General features: G+C 37.6%; 3 protein-coding genes across 6 annotated transcripts; all 3 read right to left on the reverse strand.

Moving 5' to 3' along the window:
- Positions 1–416: 416 nt before the first annotated feature.
- Positions 417–3,355, reverse strand: LOC112201054 (BTB/POZ domain-containing protein At3g19850). Its single transcript, XM_024342059.2, has 3 exons — positions 3,122–3,355; positions 1,892–3,037; positions 417–934 (listed from the first exon to the last, which is right to left on the reverse strand). Exons 1-3 carry the CDS (start codon positions 3,182–3,184, stop codon positions 461–463), a joined length of 1,683 nt encoding a protein of 560 aa, XP_024197827.1. The 5' UTR covers positions 3,185–3,355; the 3' UTR covers positions 417–460.
- Positions 3,356–4,972: 1,617 nt separating this feature from the next.
- Positions 4,973–9,241, reverse strand: LOC112200923 (transcription initiation factor TFIID subunit 15). Of its 2 annotated transcripts, none has more exons than XM_024341932.2 (8): positions 9,046–9,241; positions 8,636–8,794; positions 8,133–8,488; positions 7,825–8,019; positions 7,058–7,141; positions 6,549–6,630; positions 6,337–6,466; positions 4,973–5,540 (listed from the first exon to the last, which is right to left on the reverse strand). In XM_024341932.2, the coding sequence occupies exons 2-8, from the start codon at positions 8,753–8,755 to the stop codon at positions 5,320–5,322; spliced, it is 1,188 nt and encodes a 395-aa protein (XP_024197700.1). In that variant the 5' UTR covers positions 8,756–8,794; positions 9,046–9,241; the 3' UTR covers positions 4,973–5,319. The 2 variants fall into 2 exon arrangements, with proteins under 2 accessions (XP_024197700.1, XP_024197699.1); XM_024341931.2 differs by having other exon boundaries at positions 9,051–9,240.
- Positions 9,242–10,550: 1,309 nt separating this feature from the next.
- On the reverse strand, positions 10,551–19,422 carry LOC112197809 (pre-mRNA-processing protein 40C). 3 transcript variants are annotated; one of them, XM_024338675.2, is made up of 16 exons: positions 19,214–19,422; positions 18,128–18,336; positions 17,880–18,026; positions 17,023–17,656; positions 16,725–16,888; positions 15,923–15,960; positions 15,702–15,780; positions 15,131–15,586; positions 14,616–14,699; positions 13,977–14,114; positions 13,778–13,884; positions 12,471–12,594; positions 12,056–12,199; positions 11,692–11,838; positions 11,456–11,578; positions 10,551–11,150 (listed from the first exon to the last, which is right to left on the reverse strand). In XM_024338675.2, exons 2-16 carry the CDS (start codon positions 18,326–18,328, stop codon positions 10,833–10,835), a joined length of 2,904 nt encoding a protein of 967 aa, XP_024194443.1. In that variant the 5' UTR covers positions 18,329–18,336; positions 19,214–19,422; the 3' UTR covers positions 10,551–10,832. The 3 variants fall into 3 exon arrangements, with proteins under 3 accessions (XP_024194443.1, XP_024194440.1, XP_024194442.1); XM_024338672.2 differs by having other exon boundaries at positions 17,017–17,656; positions 19,214–19,421; XM_024338674.2 differs by having other exon boundaries at positions 17,017–17,653; positions 19,214–19,420.
- Positions 19,423–21,797: the final 2,375 nt, after the last annotated feature.

Below are 21,797 nucleotides of genomic sequence, written 5' to 3' on the forward strand. Positions count from 1 at the left end.
TATTTATAATTCAAGAATGGTAGACGTAGAGTACCAAACCAAAAATATTGGTAATAAATGGACTGTAATTGTAGCTATTGGTAATTTGCTGAAATATGAATGTGAATGTGATCCTTCCTTTTACTTTTTAGAAATTAATATGGGATTTTGGAGCTATGTATATCTTTTAGAGATAGACACTTCCATAATGGATGCGTTGAATTTGTTCCGTTTATAAAAAACTGTTTTCAACTTTTGATTTTCACAATTATTTGGAATTGACAAGACTTCACAATCTTGGTCCTCCGTCAATTTGTATGCTAGAAAATCATAATAGAAATTTCATTATCAAGTGATGAAATAATTACAAACAACCAATCCCCCAAATTACATTTTGATCACCAAACACAAACAAAATCATATAACACTGGAAAAAAGAAAAAGGGTAATAACAATCTTTTAGATATCAGTATTCTTTTTTTCAACAAAGTCTAGGAAGAGCTCTACCATGAGTTGGGGTACTACTACTCAAGACATTATTCTTAACCATCCTTGACATCTGACCCTTCATTTCCCTGCACAGTTTCTCCAACTCCACCACCCTCCATTGCATCCTCTGCAAATTTAGCTTCGTATCTAAGCTGCTTTCTTCCGGAAAACTATCTTTATCAACACCGACACCACCCTTGTTGTACAGAACAATTTGGGAATGGGAATTGGAATGTGAATGGGAATGAAAATGATCACTTGCAGTTGCAGTACTCCTTGGACTGGCATGTACAAAGTCTTCTGTTGTTGTTACTTTGGATTGCTGAGAAATGAGTGCTTGAATTGCAACTCTTGGTGGGATTTTCGGATTCTTTGCAAGCTCTTTACACGCTTCGAGGCTCAGCTTTTCATAATTTAGGCATCTGCATAATCTTGACCTCTCCTCAAATGAAAGAGTCGGGTGAGACTGCCACAAAAAGTGGAAGTAATCAGTAATCAATAATTAAGAAAATGTTGAAATTGAAGTATGATGAAAGATGTACAAATCAATGGGGTTTGGACGTTTGGTTTACTGTACAACGATCATTCTTACATCATCCAAATCTTTCCATTGTCTAACCAGGAACAGCCAACTTTTTCCTTGTCTTTAGAGTCAGCATATGATGGTAGGGATCGAACATACTTTATTTAACGTAATGACAATTTATAGTTTTGTCAGAGGAGGCAACAAGTACTCAATCAAGTTAGGCCAATGCATGCATGAGACTCATGATGAAAAGAATCCAAAAAAGTAAACAACACAAATTGGAATGTATCTGCCAAAACATATTGGACCATAACTTAACATTAAATTCCTAACGGACCATAAACATATTCTTGGAGTATAATTTTCCTGCCTGATTTCACGTAGAAAAGGATGTCACATGTAAATGTGTAATGTAAGATTGTAATCTCATCATTCACATTCTAAATAGTTTTGAGCTTAATTTGTCCTAGTGTTGTGCTTTCCCCGTCTGGCCAGGGAGGCCTTTCTATCTTGATCAATATTCTTTTCCCATATTCTTTTGCCACTCTCCATTTCATGGAAAGTGACATCCATATATCCAAACATGGGAGGTAGAGTTTGACAAGGAGAGGGTACGGTTATCACATTCACAACTCACAAGATAATGATGCAGCATGATACCTTATCCTAAGGAAAGAACAAAAAACCACAAAAGAAGAGAAAGGAGGGCAAATTTTCAGCTGGAAATAGGAACCAAATGCAAGAGATGTTAATTTGATAGGAAGACAAAGATAGTAAACACAGTATACTAATCAATGCCCCCAGAAAAGGAATAAGCTTGAATCATTTTGCAGTGATTGAGCAATCAAAAAAATAGATTTAACCAGTGAAAAATAATAAAGTAGGCAAACTTTTTACCTCAAGATAAATATCAATGGCTCTGTAGGCCCCATCAAAGCACTCCCTAGCAGAATCTGGTAAACTCTCTGCAACTCCAAGAAATTTAGATATCTTGAGATTCTGATCAGGTGATATTTCACCTAGGTACTTATCGATCAACCTACCAGCTTTCCTCAACTTTTGCACAGAAAGCCCCTCACTTTTAGCAAATACTCTTATCAACCTTATAACAAGATTGACATCATAAACACCCCTATCATGCCCAGATACTAACAAGTCATCCAATGTTGCTTCATCAAGCATCCCACCAATCAATCTCTCCAAACCAAGTCTGTACTCTCTACTGATTCCAAAACCAGACACAATCCTCAAAACCCAAAACAAGGCTCTGCAGGAAAAGACATTTTTACCCACCAAAATAATCCCATGAATAGCCGTGTCTGCAAGAGCACTAAACTCGGATGATCTGTGACTAGTATTGCCTTTCTTTCTTTGAGCTGAAATTTTCAGGTAATGGAGGAGAAACCTTGTGAGGATCAAGCTGTTGTTTTCAGAACCATACGCCCCTAAGCTTTGGATGAGTTTCTCAATGATCTTTGGGGGTAAAATGGACACATCATCAAACCACCAAGCTCTACTTGATGAACTTGGCTTGAGTGACTCAGGGGTGTTCTTAAATGAGGAAGACACTCTGAACCCAGATGTAGTTTCTGGAGATGAAGACGACGAAGACGAAGTAGCAATGAGGCTGCCTATGTCTGAATTCTGAGCAATCTTTGCTAAAACTGCACAAATGAGCTTGTCTACAAGACCAGAAGAATCTGCATAGTTCAAGAATGACTCGCAGCTTTTCAGGCAGACTAGTATTTCTTTCCATGACCAGTCAAAGAGTCCCTCAAGAAAGGTTTCTGTTTGTTTCAAGAGATTGTCGGTTGAGACTTTCTCAGTCATACCAAGAAAGACCGCACAGCAATGGAGGAGGGACACATTTGAAACTGTTGTTGTGATTCTTCCATTGCTGTAACAGAACCTTGAGATCAACTCAAACCCATCAGGGCCTCCAGGGAAGTCTTCGATTTCAATCCCCGAGTACTTGATCTGGGATCTTCTCCTTTCTTGCTTGATAATCTTCTTCAACCTCCCTGCATATGTTGATAAAACCTCCTGCACAAGTTTGTTATGAACTTTTAACAGATTGATTTATAATAAGAATTTGAGCTGCAGTTTCCATATGCGTATAAGTTTTACCTCATTCACAAAGAATGTTTGCAGACCATTAATGTGGATTTGAAAATCACAGAGGTGTGACATAGCTGCTACTTTTGTATTGAATGAAATCAACAAAACCTCTATCTGCAACACAGACCTATGCTTAAAGATATATGTACTGGCCGAAGACAGATGTTTACACACACCTATATATGCTGTGACCTCTATTAATAATAAAGGGGTGAGCTTTTTTGACCTTTAGGAGAATCATGACTCATGGGCAATGCTTTTGATGTACTTTAATAAATTTATTTTAATTAGTGAACAAGAGGACTTCTGTCCCAAAACATTAAAAATGAAACAAGACAGAGTGGAGTTGTTTTTACCAAATTCAGGCTAATATTACTTCTGTATTGAGGTACACGATAGTAACCGAGTCTGTCTCACTTGTTACTGGAAAATGTCAAAAGTTTTTCATCTTTCTTCCTTCTGTTAAATTTTACGTTGTTCACCCACCAATTCCCCAATGTAATTCAATTGGGTAAGGACTCTGTTGAACATCATTCCCAATGCTATAGGATCAGAACTTATATTTCTCTCTGTTCATATTTTATTGAGTCAAAGAAGGCATAAATAATTAGTTAATTACAGTGTCCACTTGTTTTTTGGGATGTTCTATAATGCTCCGGAGTATTAACTGGGAGACGGGAGAGAGCAACTCCAACAGATTCCCTATATTTTTATTTTTCTCTACTTTAGGGAAAAATAAGCCTCTTTTGCTCCAACAGATTCCCTATAACTATCTCTATTTTAGGGAAAGTGAGGAGAGAGAAAACCAAATTCCCTATATTTACAGCAAACTCCAAAATTTTAAAGAAGAATATGGAGATTTTATAGATTACTGTAAACTAGGGAATCTGTTGGAGTTGGAGAAGAAAAATAGACTAAAGGTTTGACTTTTGCTTCTCTATAATACAAAAATTATAGGGAAGCTGTTGGAGTTGCTTATAATGAGCTGAAATAGTAACTCCCGGCTCTGGAGTTTCAATATTCTAAAGCACTTGAAACTCAAACTCTGAAGCAGTGAAGAATTTTCGTTGTTCTTCAGCCTAATCAAAAAGTCCAGCAGAACTCTCCCTCTTTTTCTCAAGAAAAGCAAAGAAAAACACAGAAATTGCTGGACATGTTTTCATTGATCTGATTATATAGAATTTGGTCTCCAATAAATAAAAAGGTAAAGAGATAACGTGGAGATTTTGTCTGTTGTAGGTGACAGAACTCTGCAAGTCAAGAAGGTTTGCTCTCACTATTTCACAGATTGCTATATTGATGATATTCTTTTGTTCTTATATGGGAGCTTGGGTTCCCTGCAGTTGAGGTTTGAATGGGAAGTTCACACTTGAGACATGTGAACAAGGGACCCAGAAAAGAGAGAGAACATCAAGTTGGCAACCAATGAGGGAACAATAACTTAATTTGTCTCTTCTATTTCCCTTTCTATCCCGTGTGGCCGTGTCGAGTATTGTTATGGTTTGTGGATAACATAATCTAAATAGATTGAACAAACTAAAACTAGACAGTAGGTCACCTAAACCCCTTTAAGCGCTAATACCTAAACCCTATTCCCTGTTCGTAGCAAGGTATCTAAGTATCAATTATAGGTAGTTAACCACGAAAGAAGAGGTTGCAAATGGCTCCTGGAATCTTACGTGTTTTATCATTTTAAGAATATAAACAACAATTTCAGCTTGTATAACCTTGCACCGTTTCTGCAGCTTCCTATTTGAAATTTAAACACAACGGGAAATTCATACCCTTTTTGGTTTTCAAAAATTCTTGTTTAGGATGACAAAGGATCTTGCACTCTAAAGACAATCCACAAATCAAATATATCAAGAACCAACTATCGGAAAATTACTGATTACATTAATGCGAATATTCATAATGTAAAACAATATTCGAATATGCAAATGCAGATCACGGTTCGAAGACTTAACACGAGAAAAAGCAGACCCATATGGTCAGAACCCTATCCGACTAGCTCTAGAGCCCAAGAAAACATTCAACGCAAACTTAACACGAGAAAGAGCAGACCCATATGGTCAGAACCCTATCGGACTAGCTCTAGAGGCTAAGAAAACGTTCAAAGCAAATGTCCTCCCCCAAAAGAGGAAACATTAACCGCTAGGGTCTCAAAGGAAAGATTGAACAAAACTTTAGGAACTGTTCCATAAATTTCAATAACGGTGCCTGCCCCGATCCCTATCCCGGTCCCTCTCCCGCCCATATTCTTTCTCCCGATCATAATCTCGAGGTCGATCTCTCCCCCTATCCCTTTCTCTGCTCCGACTGCGACGCCTATCCCTATCATCTCTTTCCCTGTTCTTGCTGCCTGCTCTATCATCACGTTCCCTTCCTCTATCTCTATTTCTTTCTCTGCCATCTCTATCAACAACACCTGCCATATCATTTTGTGAACAAAGTCAATCACTAAACCAAAAGTGGATCCTATTTGACCATGACAGAGTAGCAAGAATCACCAAGGGTACACAATCTTAACAAAGCTTTCACACTAAAACCAAAGCTATTCAGTCCTTAAACCGGATTTAGAAATGAGGAATCAGATATCACAAAGAGATGGAACATAGCATGCATATAAACATTTCTTGACCTACAAAGAATCATTAAAAAAAAAAAAAAGAAATCCAACAAAAGCATTTAACAATTTATTTCACCTAACACGCAATACTTCCTTTAGAATGGTCTTACTAATTCAACTTTTCAACAAATGTAGAATCAATTAAAACAATACAGGAACAACACTAACCAAAACTCCACTCATGATAGCATTTTCTTAAAGGGTAGATATGCAACTGTTATCAATTTGAATAGATGCAACCAACCATGTTATGTCCAAACTCTTTCAAAGCAGAGCAACAATTTCACCCTGGTAAGGGCTGCAAAGACACTTATTTTAGAGTCCAATACTTGCACGAGAAAAGGGGAATTGTATGTGGCAAGGATAATAATTATTCATGCTAAGAAATTTTGCAGTGCTATAACGGGAAAAAAAAAATCCTGAATTTCAGAACCCAGAGGAAAAGGAGAAAAAAGGTCAATCATGCAGGAGAACAAAATAATTCATTCCTATACTCCTATGTATATAAACTTTCAAGATAATAAATCTAAAACATTAAATCAAGTAAACCATACTTCTACATTAAGAATAATCCTGCAGCAAAATGCATAAATACCTATTTCCTCAACCTCCCATCCAGCACGCCCAGCACCTGGAAGAGCCCGTCCAGTGTCAGCTTGCTGTGATGTTTTAGCTCGAAATTTTTTCTTCAGGTTGCCAAACTCATCATACATCTCTCCATCATCCTGAGATTGGCACAAAATGACTGCTAAACTGAAACAAAAATATATAAAACTTCAACTAAAGCTTATACAAATAAAGTCTTACTTCTTCGGCCTCTCGCCGACGTCGCTTGATTTCCTCCAGTTCTTCTTCATCAAGTTCTTTGTAACCACCACCACGCCCTCCTCTGTCAAAGCAGTATAGAGAATTAAAAAGTATTTCTATTCAGGTAGAGGTGACTCAAGAAAAACTAAACAATGGCATACTGAGTTCTAGCTTAACTACCACTAGTGTGTATCTAATTCTTCAGCTTAGGAAAAGAAGTTCAAGAAAAAAAGAGGAGCTTGGTTGGAAAACGTGCAGGTACTTTGTGGTGCTTATAAAGAAAAGGAAATGACATTTTTTTTTTTTACAGGTGATAGTCAAAAACTGATTTTATTTTTGGTTAGAGTGAGACAACTACTAGCTATCTAACTAAATAGATAACACCATCACAGGGACAAGACTATATTCATTGGTATGCTTATGTGCTATGATAATCTTTAAAGGAAACATGTTCAAATTCTTGATTGGCAACTGGTGCAAAAACAGATTAAATACTATCTATGTAATACCTTACACCACCCTCATTGTGCCCAGGTTTATTTGTGTTGCATATATTGCATTTTGTACGCTTTGCCCAGTTAATGTTGCCACACCTGAAACAAAGATGAAAGAACGCAATGAAGAAGCCATGTGAACAACAATGCATTTAAGTCTGTTCTTGACAAGCATGTGACAAATTCGTTGTGCAAAGATAATGCCTGTGATCCTGCTAACTAATTTTGAAGTAGAATAGGATTAGCTTACAGAATGAATGGAATATCAAAACTTCACTATACGAATACCAACCAACAGTATCAATAAAGCGACATCCCAGTGGAATAGACACTTGACTAAGTTATGTGACCTAAGAATGACTCAACTAATATTGATGCAAGAAGGCACTTAACTTCCACAACCTCTAATATTGATGCAAGGAGGCATTTAACTTCCACAATGTCGCATTATAACAAAATATCTGTTAGATGTAAGGAAACTCACATCCAGAAGATTCAAATAGCCATGCCTCCAAAACATAAAGATATCCCATTGATCAATAGTCCTTCACTAATATAGGAAGAATTGAAAACCTAATAATATTACCCTAGCTTTTAAAATCAATCTGATCATGACCATCCATAAAAACCATTCAAAAGAAACAAAAGAGCTAGATATCCTGTGACAAGCTTGAACTAAGGCAAATAAGAACAACACCAACAACAGCAATAAAATATTCAATAATAACAGTGACTTTTACAAAGATGTGTTTAAGGGGGAATAGATAACACATTAATCTTACATTGGACAAGGCCAATCATTTGGACCAAAGAGTCCCCCTGCAGGAGCACCAACAGGAGCACCACGGCCCCCGGAGTCAACACCACGGCCCCTGCCGCGACCACCACCCCCTGCCCCACCCCCAGAAGCACCAGTTGGTCGAGCACTTCCACAGCGGTTGCACACACCACGGAATGCAAAGTTGACATTGCCACAACTGCTAGGAGAACAGGGCATGAGAAGCCATTTACAGAACAATATTACATTAATAAATGCAAATGCCAAACGAAAGTGCAAGAAAGAGCTGCTCACCAATCTCACATCACAGACCTTGTATTCGGACACGTCCAGTCTCCATCTTGTTGCCATGCTTTCCCAGGAACATCACCCCGGCCCTTACCGCCACCCCCATTCATGTCCTCAGCATTTTCCTCTACTCCGCCATAAATTGGATCACCGCCAGTAGAGCTTAGATCAACCCCAGGGTTATATGTCTGGTCATCTCTTTTCGACTCTGCTATATGAACCCCGATCACATTACCATGAAACTCCTTGTCGTTGAACCATTCAACAGCTGCAAACGCAGCGTGTGGATCCTCATATGTCACAGTAGCATCTCCCTTTGGTTCATCTGTCGCTTTGTCTCTGTACAACCAAATTTTTGGTCGACCTGTTCGCTTGTCTTTCTAGACAGTGGACACAACAATGAAAAAGGAAAACAAATGTAAGAAACAAATAAAATCTTCCGGAAACATAAAAGTAATATCACAGCAAAGTCCATCAAAACATGAACAAATGCACCATCTGACAAATACCCTCTCAAAACTCCTTACCTTCAACAACCCGATGGTACCGAAATATTCGGCCAGCATATTCTCATCAGTCCCCTCCGGCAAGTTGCAAACATAGACAGACCCATTCGAAGGGGCTCCTTTTCCTGGATAGTTTGCCATATAGCCCCCACTCTCATGAAACTCAAGTATATTACAATCCTACACAAAAGAAATTAGTTCCAGTCAAATATTATCCACAATTGCGTCCCCATACAAACCAAAAACAGATCCATTCTGGAAATTGGAAAACTGAGGCATATCACATTTCTCACTAAATCAAAGCGAAACGAAGCGGAAAGCAAGTGGATTACGATCGATTCTGTATTTGATTCTATGGATTTGAAAACGCAATACAATGCAAATTCCGATTACATTTTGGTTTAGCTGATTGCCGGAAAAGGAAATCAGACCTTACCTGAACGGCGGTGGCGAGGTCCTCGAGCCTCTCAAAGGTGCGGAGAATATGAGGTCCGATTCCTCTAAAGGTGCGTAAACCCTAACAAGAATTGTGCAAGTATGGAAAGCGATGGTGACGGTGCCCGATCAGAATAGAGAGAACTGGGAGCCCTAATTCTAAACCCGAGTTCTAACTTCGACCACTACTTTAGCACCCGTCTTCGGTTAATTATAATTTTTTTTTTTTTTTTACTTTTTGGTTACCAGTGAATTATAATTTTCGTATTATCCTTGTAACAATCTCTCAACAACAAAAAAAACAAAGTATTACATGACTAATATAGGGTGGACAAGACATTCCTTACAGTTCAGTTGACAAATGCGAAGGGAAGTTCTACAATACATCAATACACGGATGCATTAAGTAGATTTAGTTTGATCTAGAGATAAATTAGTTCGATATCTGAGTAAAGTAGGCTGAGTAGTTTCAAACTATCAACCCATGCATGAGTTAGTCTATTTCTAAATCAAAGTAATCTACTTCAGTGGCGGATCCAATATACAAATTTATTGTCGACTGAAGCAGTCACACATAAGAAAGAGCCAAATAAGCTCACTATTATGTCAACTGAACCCAAGACTAGTTTCATGAAAAACGCACTTATAATATCTGAACTATTTAGAGAACTTTGGGTTGGGCTACACCCAAGTAGCCCTTTAAGTGAACCTGTCGTTGGTCTATGTGATGTCTTGATATATTTGTATATTATTGTATTATAGACGCACTCTCATACAAATATTTGACCATCTTTTAACTATTTTTCGCTCAACAAAGTGTTCATATTCTTTTTCAAAGGGTAAATAGTTCTTGTGGTTTGGAGTGATGCTCAAAATTAACCTTGTGCGTTAAAAATATTTAATTTTACCCTGTGGTTTGCGAAACTAATTAGTATTTGTCCAAATTTTGACAAAAATTCCTCATGTGCAAGGATAAATTTGTCATTTCAATTTAAAATAATATAAGAAATTAAATTAAATAGTTTTTGAAGAATGAAACTAAAAAAATAGGAGTTTGTGGAATTCTGGTTTTTATTTATTTTTAATTTCATTTCCTATAAAATTTCTAATTTATTTTGTTTTTCATTTTATTTTTTTCATTGAGATGACAAACTTATCCTTGCATATGGGAAGATTTTTTTGTTAAAATAATCTTTTGGACCAACTTTGATCAATTTAGCAAATCACAAGGGTAAAAATTAAACATTTTAAAACTATGAGGTTAATATTGAGTATCACCCTAAATCAAATGAACTACTCATAACTTTTACCCTTTTTCAAACCCCGTTAGATAGTCTGTTGTCCTTAGCACTATGGACGAATATATCATAAAAGCATAAAGAAAAACGAAGAAAGAACTAAGATGTCATTCAGTAATTAATTTTGCAGATACCGTTGTGCACCAAGTTTTATTATTTTAAAGGACAACTTTATTTGAGGAAAGAAAAAAAGGCGAAAGAAATGTGCAACTTCGACATGTAGTCAATTTTGTATAGAAGGTATTTAAGAACATTACATCGAGTTTTAAAAAATGTAGTTCAGAAACTTTAGCCGTTGTGTCTGGTTTCAAGCGATGACCAAACGATAATTGTTACCTAGTAAAATCAGCTTACTAACTCATATGGATCATGTGATACTATAATACAGCACTCCAAGTGTAAGTTTGCGCTCGAAACAAACCGCCCTCAAGTAATCAGGCCGAAAAAACAAAACAAAATGAAAGCCTACTGACCAAAGTAAAAGGTCACCTACGGTCATGGGCACCCCTTGATCCGAAGGTGGTCCTTCCAGCATCGGCAGAGCTTCTGCTTTTAGCATCTGATTTCCTGTCTTCCCTATGATCAAGTGATGACATTTGCTTCCGCAGCATCTCCTCGGCATATCGGTGCCACACGACTTCCCTATCTTTTCGTGGCATCTTGTTATATCTGGGATCAGACTTTAGAAAACGTTTAGCTGTTGACCATGAGTTAAGAACTGTTTTTCCATCCTCTGTCTCTTGGGAGGCTGCTTCTGTAGTCAACACTTCAGCCAACAGGGCTCTAAACTCGTGTGCACATCGCTAGAAAAGCCAAACCATAGTAAGAATTAGAAGGCCGCTTTAGTGAATTGCAAAAATCAAAGGTAATTCTTTATGGATAAAAGAAAAAAGGAACACGAATTGGATCCAGTCACTACTAGATCACGAGTCAATTTCAGTTATATGGTTGATTCATGTCCAAGCTTTCATTTCTTTTTCTCTCACCAAGCATAGAGCATAGAGCATGTCAATTAACAATAATCAATTATCCTTGGCCCAAAAGAACAATAATCTACTGCTTAGTCACTTCAAATTTATTGTCGCAGGTACATCATTGTCATATTTACCTCATGCAGCATCTTTATGTGGTCGCGGAAGAGCTTTTCCATGTCAGATGAATTCAGATCAGGGTTGGCTGCACGCCTTTGCGGGTCCTTCTCCAACTTGGGCTTAGATTCTGTCCAAGATGCCTGAAGATAAGCAAAATTTGTAACATCGATCAGTACAGGTTACACCATACTGCCATATAATTTTATATAAATAATTTCTGTCATTCCAAATCTTGAAATTAGAAAGATCATACCTGAGGATCTTTAATTGTTTCCACAAGTAAAGCTTGAAAAGAAGACACTGCCTCCTTCCTGCGAACTTTCAATCGCACCCTCTCTGTTTCTTGTTCTTCTCTTTCCTTCCGCTTGCGTAGTTCTCGCTCTCTTTCCCTTAACTTATCCTAAAACCAGGGTAAGGGAGAGGAAACTTTTAATCAAGTTTTTAATACCTCAAATTTCCTACTTCATTGAACCTTTTCATTTATGTAAGTTCACTTATAGTATGGGTTAGCATTCAGATTTTTGGGAAACGCACAAAGTCAAGATTTTTAAATATATAAATGCACATATATGTTAAGTGCACATATCTGAATCCAACCGTTCAATACATGTCTTTACCTGCTCATCCCTTTTAGCTTTTGCCTCTCGTTCTGCTTCCTCTTCCACAGCTTTGAGATCTGATATGTACTTGTTGAATAAAACTTCCCTATCCTCATGCTTAACAGATTTGTACCTTGGGTCATTCCGCAGACTATCTTTCACCTACAGCAGGTTCAAACAAACAATGAATCTACAGGATATAGAAACTCTAGCACACCCAAGTATTTTGTTTTGTTGGTGCAAAACCTACTTTCAAAAGTTCCGTTTCTTATCAATAATTTGACCCTAGCAAATTTTATAAAAAAATTAAAAAAAAAGAGGCAGATCTCTATGTCATTCAAAACACATAAGTAGGTTTGTTATGACACCACCTAAATTCCTTATTGGTGGATAAAAAATAAATAAATCACAACCTGCTGTAGAATGCACCTACCCTGGACCAACGGGAATTAACTGTAATATCTCCTTTTTCTTGAAGCATGCACTTAAAACTAGTTGCAGCAGCAGCACGCACTGCTTCAGCCTTTTCTTCAGCAGCCTTCTTCAATGGAAGGACTCTGCAAATAAGACAAAAAATTGTCTATGAACATTTTGATAAAAAAATTGAGCATGGAAAGGAAAACTAGATTTACCATGCAAATCCAAAGAGGTTATGGGCTAAAGCACACACCCAATGAATCTGGGAATCTGGTAATAGCCTACTACTTGCTGACTCATGTTGCTTTCAAGAGTTATCAATGGATATCACTTTCTCTGTCTAGGAAACAGTTCATATAAATTTGAATAAGGATTCAAATCAGAACAAAGTAGACACAAATGTAATAGTTCAGCTGAGTACTGCACTACACGTGGAAAAGACTGAACATGGACAAGGATATATGGCCATGCCACTGATACTCTTATATAACAGAAACAATTATCATATCCCACCTTTATTGCAGTGAAGGCAATGTCTATGAAAGGTTCAGAGCATGAAAGGAAGTTTTTATTTCTTTACTGTTGCTGTAAAACTTAAATTTGGCAAAACAAAAATCACAATAATATACAAGGTGGTTGGCCAATAAATTCTGAGATCGTGAATTTACTTTCTCAATGACCAAAAGATGTTTTTGTGGGTATGAAAGTAAGCTTAAACAGATTAGTCAAAGCATAAGCTAACAGGTATCCTATTGAACGGTGGAAGATTAACAGGGAATAACGTTCAAAATAGTGAAAAAATGCAGAACTGTTTTCAGTCACATGACACATTGACCAAATCAGCAAATTAAACAATCAATATATTCAGGCAAAAATGCGAACTCCTCCGCAGTTTCCTTTACAAATATAGAGAAAAGTTTTTTCACAACATATTTTGGTTTATCTTATTTTTCAATTTAAAATGTTAAATTTAATATTGTTTCGTTTTCAACTACTGTATATGTGCATAATATAAAAAGCTACATGATAATAGTGTGTGCATTTTGAAAATTACAACCATGAGTATAATACAGCTAGTACATGCATGTATACTAACTATATACAGATTCCTAATGTGAACTGGTACCACCTACTGCCACAATTATTAGGCAGTTGATAGGCTTAGACAACATAATATAATAAAATTACTTATACGTATCAACCAGATAAGTAAACTCTGACCCAAACAGGCTAGAAAGTAACCAAGCATCCAAGCGATGGACTAAGCATACAAAATCATATGTACATTATATAATTTTATCTACCCTCCTTATTCGGTGCTACCTTTCATTCAACAAATGTTCTCGATCCTTGCGGTCCAAATTCTCAAAGCGTGGATCATTGCCCCATTTCTTTCTGAAACTGTGGTAATCAGTGGTATCATCAATATCCTGAAAAGTTAAAAGCAATTTAGTAAGCTATCTTCAATCCCACAGTTCGGCTAATAAAAAGACACACCAAGCTTCAAACTAGGGAGTAAGACCTCCACTGCTTCATCAAGTAACTGCTTAAATGCCTCTATTGCAGCCTTCTGAGCTGCTCGTTTCTCCTTGCGTTCCTCCTCTGCACGTGTCTTAACATAGTGCTCAAACAAGGCTCTCCTTGAATAACTTGGAATGGCCTGCAACAGGATAGACCCTTTACGATACGTAACTGGCAAGAGTAAAGCAGTAGACAATGCTGCAAAGAGAGGAAAATTCCCACAACTACAATGAATAAATTGATTGTGGCTGCAGACGAAGTGTTGAAGAGGAAAGAGAAAGCCAGAGATCCCACCAATCTTAGGATTTAGAATAGAAGAGAGAAGGTTAAAGCACTATAGCAATTTCACCTTCCCAAAAGGTTCAAAATTGTTGACTTCCCAGAAGAAAGGGAAAAAATTCATATGTTCTAACTTCTCAGTAGTCCGGATTAAAACAATTAATAATCAGAATATATATATATATATATATATATGCACCCAAAGCAAATCAGGGACTCTATAATTAACTGAAAAGGTTGTACACAAATTCATTCTTCCACAAGATCCAATAAATATGTTTCAAGCAGTTCGAGATTTTAAGTGCACCCAATTCCTAAGCAATGAAATTCTAAATCTTTAGACTCAAGTCACTCAACAAACCTTAAATCGTGGATCAAACACTATCTTTGGCAGTTCCTTCTCCCACTTTGAAAATGGTGCCACTCCCCGTTCTTTGAGCATCTCCTGTATATATAATAGTCAGATCATTAGCAGTTCTCCACAGCCACACCTTTAGTGGCATCAACTCAATTAAACCCAAATAAATCTCGGAATGGCTACATCTAAAGTTTCATAAAGGAGAAAAGAGTAGCAACCAACATGGCATACCCAAAAACAACACCAAAAATATAAAGAAAAAGAGAAAAAGTTAATTCAAGTATATGAGAACAAGTAAAAATAAAAATTAAACAAAGCAAACAGAAACATTTGTCAATATTAAGTCAGTTTGATTCTGTGCACGTGAAGGGATTATAGAAGATTCAAAAGACTCCAGATTATAGTCCATTTTCAGTGATCATATTATAAACTACTCAAAAAAACTTTCAAATTTGTTTTCAAACGAGTACTGTATACCTATTAATTTATGGTGATATAACTCTACAAGCGACATATACCTTGAATTGAATAATACCCTCCTCTTTTGTTGGCCCACTATCTGCATCCTCTGAATCTGATGAGGAGTCAGACATGTTACCATCCCCATTAGTGTCATTTAGCTTATCCTTGCTATTCTCACTCTGCTGGACCTTAGGTGTACTCTCAACTCCTCTTGAGCCATTTAACTCTGAAGGTCCTGAAACTGGTGATGAAGTAACAGGAGCTCCAGAATCCTGCAACTTCTTTTTAATCAGGTCGAGTGCAGATGATGATCCCTGCACAGTTGAGGCCTTGTAAGCCATGGCTTCACGACCACCCGTGCTAATGGCTGGAGCACTCAAACTGATTGGAGCAGATTCCTTTTCAACCATTTGACTATTATTTGGCACTGACTCTGGATGTTCTTTTGGCGTGTCACCATCCTGCTTCTTTCTCATTTCTATCACTTCATTTGGGATCTGCCAGCTGCTAACCTGATTGTGGGAAAGGGCAAAAAGGATGGAGCAGGGATTATTACTAGTAACGCCTAAGAAAACCCAAAGAAGAAAAACATTGGCATACCTGAAGGTTTCAGTAAACAAGCCATACCTTGGTTTTGCTATTATGGTAAAACTTTTTCCCATCACTCGTTGTAACCAATACCCAATCAGTTCCGGACAAATTCACCCTAAATAGAAGAGAACCAAATCAAGAAGATAAAATAATATACTAAGGCACTTTTCCGAGATTGCAAAGGCATTCTGAAACAACTCTAACATCAGAAGGCCAGTGAAAAGACTGACATCCCAAAAATATAAAGTACAACTTACGTTGAAACTGGAACTGGCTGCACAGAGACCTTATCAGGCTGCACAAAAGAGCAGTTAAGAGTTAATCAGACATGACACCAAAAGCAATGATGAGGCTAAAGTCATGTACAATCCAAAAAGGATAGAAAGGACTCCAAGACAATGGACTTCAGATAATATCTGTGGACTTTAGATGATATCTGTTTAAGAAGTGTCTGTGCTAATCGTCTATCAAAAAAAAAAAAAAGAGTTAAAGTTGTATTTGTGAAATCCTCAAAACATTTATAACCAAAGCAATCATCAATCCAATGACAATCAATAAAGCTTACTTTTTCAAGTGATAAATATTATCGAGATGCAGAAAAGACAACAACAATACCACAGAGAATCAGAAAACAACCCAAACCTCATTCCACAACACAGTAGACTGACATACTCACGCCAATAAATTAAAAACAACCCTAGACACAACTCATAAAATTATGAATGAGAAGAGTAGGGACCAAAGCTCCATACCTACAGGGATATGAAGATGAAGACTATGGTCCACTTTCTCACCACTTATATTGGAATGTGGACAGAACAAGGTGGTCTGGTTAAAATAAGATATTATTAAATAGGATGAACATAATAATTCAGGGCCTAAGAATGAGATGCACCAACATTAGAATCCACCTCAAAAGATTTTCAACCTGCATCTTAAATACAGTTAAATCTAGCGTCTAGCGGTTAAAGAAATATGATTCAAGATAAGTCCTTTTTCAAACCAAAATTAAGGGAAGAGAAGTAGCATATGAATATAGTGCATAATAATTCCACACACCTCCTCCTTAAATCCAGGAGGCTTCTCATAAGTTGATTCACCAGTCACAGCATTATAATAGTATACAACTCCTGTCTCTGTCTTGTGGGCAGTCCAAGCATCCAATTGTTGATTGACAGCAGCTATATGTTGGTTGCCTGCCTCAAGGGCATGTTTCCTGTCATCTGCAAAATGTCAAAACCCAATGTAGCATTGAATCAGGAGACATCAATGAAGGGAGGGAGAGAGACAGCCTAATACATTATTGCAGTGTTACTTCTTGATTAACTAAAGGATGAAAGCATGAGCATACCAATACCAGGATGAGGTAATTCTGTCTGCATCCATGAAGAAGGTGCAAGTTGATGACCAGAACTGGAAGACAAGGATGTTGCTACCGTATTTCCCACAGGAGTGACACCAGGAGGCTGAGAATCAGGTATAAGAACAGAAGGGGGAGGCATAACACGTGTAGGCAAAGGAAAGGGACCGGGAAAAGCAGCAGGATATGCCTGAAATGGTGACCTAGGTATGCCTTCCATCTGTGGGGACTGCAACCAGACTCCGTGGGGATTAGCAGCCATAGCAGGTAAAGATGGGTAGGGAGCACCTGCTTGTGGCAGAACTGCAGATGATCCAGCAGAAGGTGTTTGCAAGCTAGGTCTAAGGGCTATAGAAGAAGAATCAACAGGTGCAGATCGTGCAGTCAGATTAAAGGACATTTGCAGTGAGTGGGCTGTTCCAGGGGGACCAGGAGTTCCAGGCATTCCATGAGTCATATTAAATGATGGGGTAGTGGGAACCCATGAAGTTGTTGGTCCCACATTAGGAGCTGATGATAGAACCATTGTGGAACTTGAAGACGTAGAAGCAGCCAAGTAACCAGAATGAGAGCTAGTTGATGACAATGAGGCATTCCCAGTTTCTTGTGCAATAGCAGGTGAGACATTCTGCTGTCAACAAAGAAACTAGAACAATTATTCTTTGAATACAACCAATGACATCTCAAGCAACTATTCCACTGAACCATAGGCAAAAATTATACATCATTTAATAATTACAGCAATAACTCTTTGACAGACCATTGCTTCCTTTACTTTATTATATCTATATACGTGTGTGGATGGAAAACTGTAAACAATCACTTAATACATTTGAATCTGTAAAAACCCTCACCATGCCAGATTGAAACAGCTGATTATTAGGGAAGGGATAATTAGATTTTGGAATGTTGTATGAGAAAGAGGGACTGGCAGCAGATGACAAGCCAGGAACTGGGGGTTGAATAACCATTGGAGATGCTGAGAGATTAAACTTAGTCCCCTGCATTGAGAAAAAAAAAATTCACATTTAGAGCCAGAAATATGATTATATCGGTTTTAAAATGCAAGATCACAAGATCGATTTAATAAATTGGTACTGACAGGACTAGTTGATGGCTGCTGAGAGGTTCCAAAAGTGATATTTGCATTTGGAGGCACACTGTACGAGAATGACGGTGTGCCCGCACTTGAAGCAAGTGGAGCTGCAGTCGGAGTTGAAGGAGCCCCTGCTGGTGAACCAGAAACGGGGGCTTGAGATACAGATGGCTGCACATCCTGCGGTAACCAAGCTGGCGATGCCATTATTTGATCTGCTTATGATAAAGAAACATATTAAGAACAAGAAAAGTATCCCACCTACAAGCAGACGTTTCATCTAGATAGTCAAATCCTCTCAGGCATAAGGCGAAATGTAAAAGAAATAACATATACACTTCTGGACATAGCAACAAGCATATTCCTAATTCCTACTGCAGCCAACATCACCATGTTAACATCGTTTTCAATACTTCACCCACTACTTCAGTACACATTTTCGATTCTGTATTTTGACAATTGTTGTTTAAAGGTCAAAGGTACTTGAGCCTTAGAAGTGTAATTAGCTGATCCTAACAAGGTCCGCCACCGAGGTAAAGTCGAGCTTACTGAAATAACACTTTGACAAACCTAAACCTTTTGAAATGAATCACAGTCGGCACATATAATAGTTTATACGAAATCTTATATGTTGCAGGTTTGCATCACAGTCACCCCAATCTGAGTGTTCATTATTTTTCTTTGTTTTATTTATTTATTTATTTTATTTTACCTAAATTCCTATTTCTAATTTGCCCTAATATACAAATGCATAATGTGTATCTGAACAAACCTAGCCATGGCTTCAAATACCTTATTATTCTTATGCCATTATTACTCATAGAGCAGCTTCAGCGATAGGTAACTTTTAAATTAACTGACCGGAATACTTCAATGCTCGACAGGAAAAGCAAAATAAGATCAACAAAAAAAAAAACAGACGATGGAAAAATAATAAACGAAGACGAGCAGCAGACAGCAAAATGATGTTTTCTTCATGAAATCGAAATTTTATTACCAGAAATCAAACTGCGAGGCACGAAAAGCTTCGAGGCTGAGAGAGAGAGAGAGAGAGAGAGAGAGAGAGAGAGAGATGACTATTTAAGGACTAACCAGATGGTGGAGAAGAAACGGGGCGTCGTAGAATAGAGAGGAGGAAATTGTGCTTGATTGATATCAGTGGAGGTAGGTCTCCGACGGAACTGTGAGCGGCCGACGGTGGAAGTTAGCATTCGCGTCTGAGTGCGCGCGGTGTCGTTTTTACCAAGAGGAAGAGTGGCGGGGGAAGAAAAACGGGTCGAGTATCGAGATGAATTGAGCAAGAGAAATTAAATTAACTGTGGGAAGGTGAACCGGGGGTTTGCACCGTGTTCGGACTCGACCCGACCCAATACGACTCTGTTTGTTTAGGGTTGGCCACATGTGGAATTCGAGCCCGTCTGTACGGGTAGTACAGTGTGAACAATTCCCAAGCCCATAACGGAAACTTGAGCCTAACCCAATTTAATTTGTCTATGATCTGTGGGCAATTCATGTTTACGTGTAACGTTAAACTCAGCCAATGACAATAAAAGAGGGTATTCAGTGCACCAACATACACTTGCAACAACAAGAATAGACAGTTAGATAACATCAAGTATAATTTTTTATTATTAAAAAAAATGTTGCTCATAAATACCGACGAATGAGATCTAGGGCTATCAATGGGTCGTGTCGGATCAATGTATTTGTCGTGTCACAAGATACAAACTTAAATACAACCCATTTAATAATCGTGTCAAAAATTTAAACTCCAACCCAACCTATTTATTAAACAGATTACCCGTTTCTAACTCGCTTAACCCATTTAATAAATAGGTTGTGTCGTGTTTGACAAAATGACTCATTTAAGGGTTAACAATGCTACTCATTTAACTAAAAAAATGCATAAATTGATTAAATTCACTAAAAACTCCACAAGGCGAAGAATATAAATCATTATATATAATTCAAAAATAATTATAAAGCAAAATATTTCAAATTGTCTAATCCTATGATCAAATACTCTCAAAGTCTAAAATTTCAAGAAGAAGTATAACATAATTGGGTTATACGGATTCACTTCATGTTGGCGGGTTGACCCGTAGCTGACCCATTTATTATATGGATCATGGCGGGTTAACCCATGGCCAACCCGTTTTTTAATCATACGGGTTCAACCATATTTATTTCGTGCGGGTTTCGAATCATAATTAGTGTTATTGGGTCGTGTCAGAATTGACAGTCCTACTGAGATTTGTTGGATTTGCTTATTCAGTTGCACCATCGCTGCACAAAATAATAGTTTAATGCTATTAACCTATCAAGGACTTAGAAACTTTGGATCCCACAATTTAAGTGTCATGAGCAGGTGAATATAAGTGAGATTATGCATAAAAAGTTAAAAAACTCATTCTTCAATGGCGAAACGAAAAAATATACTACCTAAGTAATCCTGCCCGATCATACTAACTAGTACAAAAATCCATGAACTGATGTTCCATATGCTTTTAGAAATGAAGTTAGATTCAAAACTTTTGTACACCAAAGCATTTGTGCCATAGACTTGAACTAGAGTAACTACAAGGTCAAAAATTTACCCAAACAAAACTACATGTCTCACATATCATGTAAAGTTGCTTCTTACAACCAATCGTTGTCATTAGTTAGTTCAACTTTAAATCTATAGCCTCGTCGCATGACGCTATAACTTATGTATAACTTCGAGCCTGACTCAAGAACTAAGAGGAAATGTAGTGGATTTAAGATAACCCATCATGGATCTTAGACCATAATGGAAATGGTTCGTGGGAAACGAACCAACATCTAAACTAGCTTACACTGAACCAACCTCCACTGAAAATAAAAAAATTGAGCTGGTGACCGGCTCGGTATAGGAGTGAAGTGTCTTGGCATGATGCAATATCTCTAACCAATAATCACTCATTTCAAGTGATATCAAGATTTTCCTTGAACTTCTAACCTTGTTCCACTTTAATAAAAAGAACATTCATTTTACTTGGTTTAGCATATCACACTAGCCAAACCTTTGAGGCTTTGACTCCACTACCACTATAGGTGGAAGTGTCATTGTGTTCCAAACATACAAGAGTAAAATGTCGATAGTATCCGCATTTAAAGTATCCTTAGGAAAAATGGGTAAAGATTTACATCTCAAATTGCCTCGGAATTAAGGTTTACGATGTCATTCCTTAATCCTTATAAACCAGTAGCTAACTCTCTATGCATGACTTTTTCTTTATATGTTATGAATCTGTATCTCACAACTTCAACGCTCGCCACCAAGTGTTGTATGGAAACACTGACAAAAACAGTAACCGACATCAATAACCGGCAATAAGTAAAGTACCCAATGGAATGAGAATGCGAAATCCAACAACTAATTGGACCCATTTCTACGCACTCGTGCGTGACGCACACCTAGAACAACACTAGAATAAAGAAGATAATTTGACCAAAAGAAAAGAAGAAGAGAGAAAAGTAAAGTCAACTTGGGCCACACTTAAACATTGGGCTCGCATGTTTTAAACAAAGCAATTCATGGAAGTGGACTGTGGCCTGTCATTTTAGGAGGGAAAAGGAAACGAAAACCCGCGTCGGCTCCGTCCCATGTGAAAATACCAAAAACTATTCTTTGAAGAAAAAACAGTATTATCCA

The sequence above is a fragment of the Rosa chinensis genome, chromosome 4 (genome assembly GCF_002994745.2).
Source record: "Rosa chinensis cultivar Old Blush chromosome 4, RchiOBHm-V2, whole genome shotgun sequence".
Taxonomy (NCBI): domain Eukaryota; kingdom Viridiplantae; phylum Streptophyta; class Magnoliopsida; order Rosales; family Rosaceae; genus Rosa; species Rosa chinensis.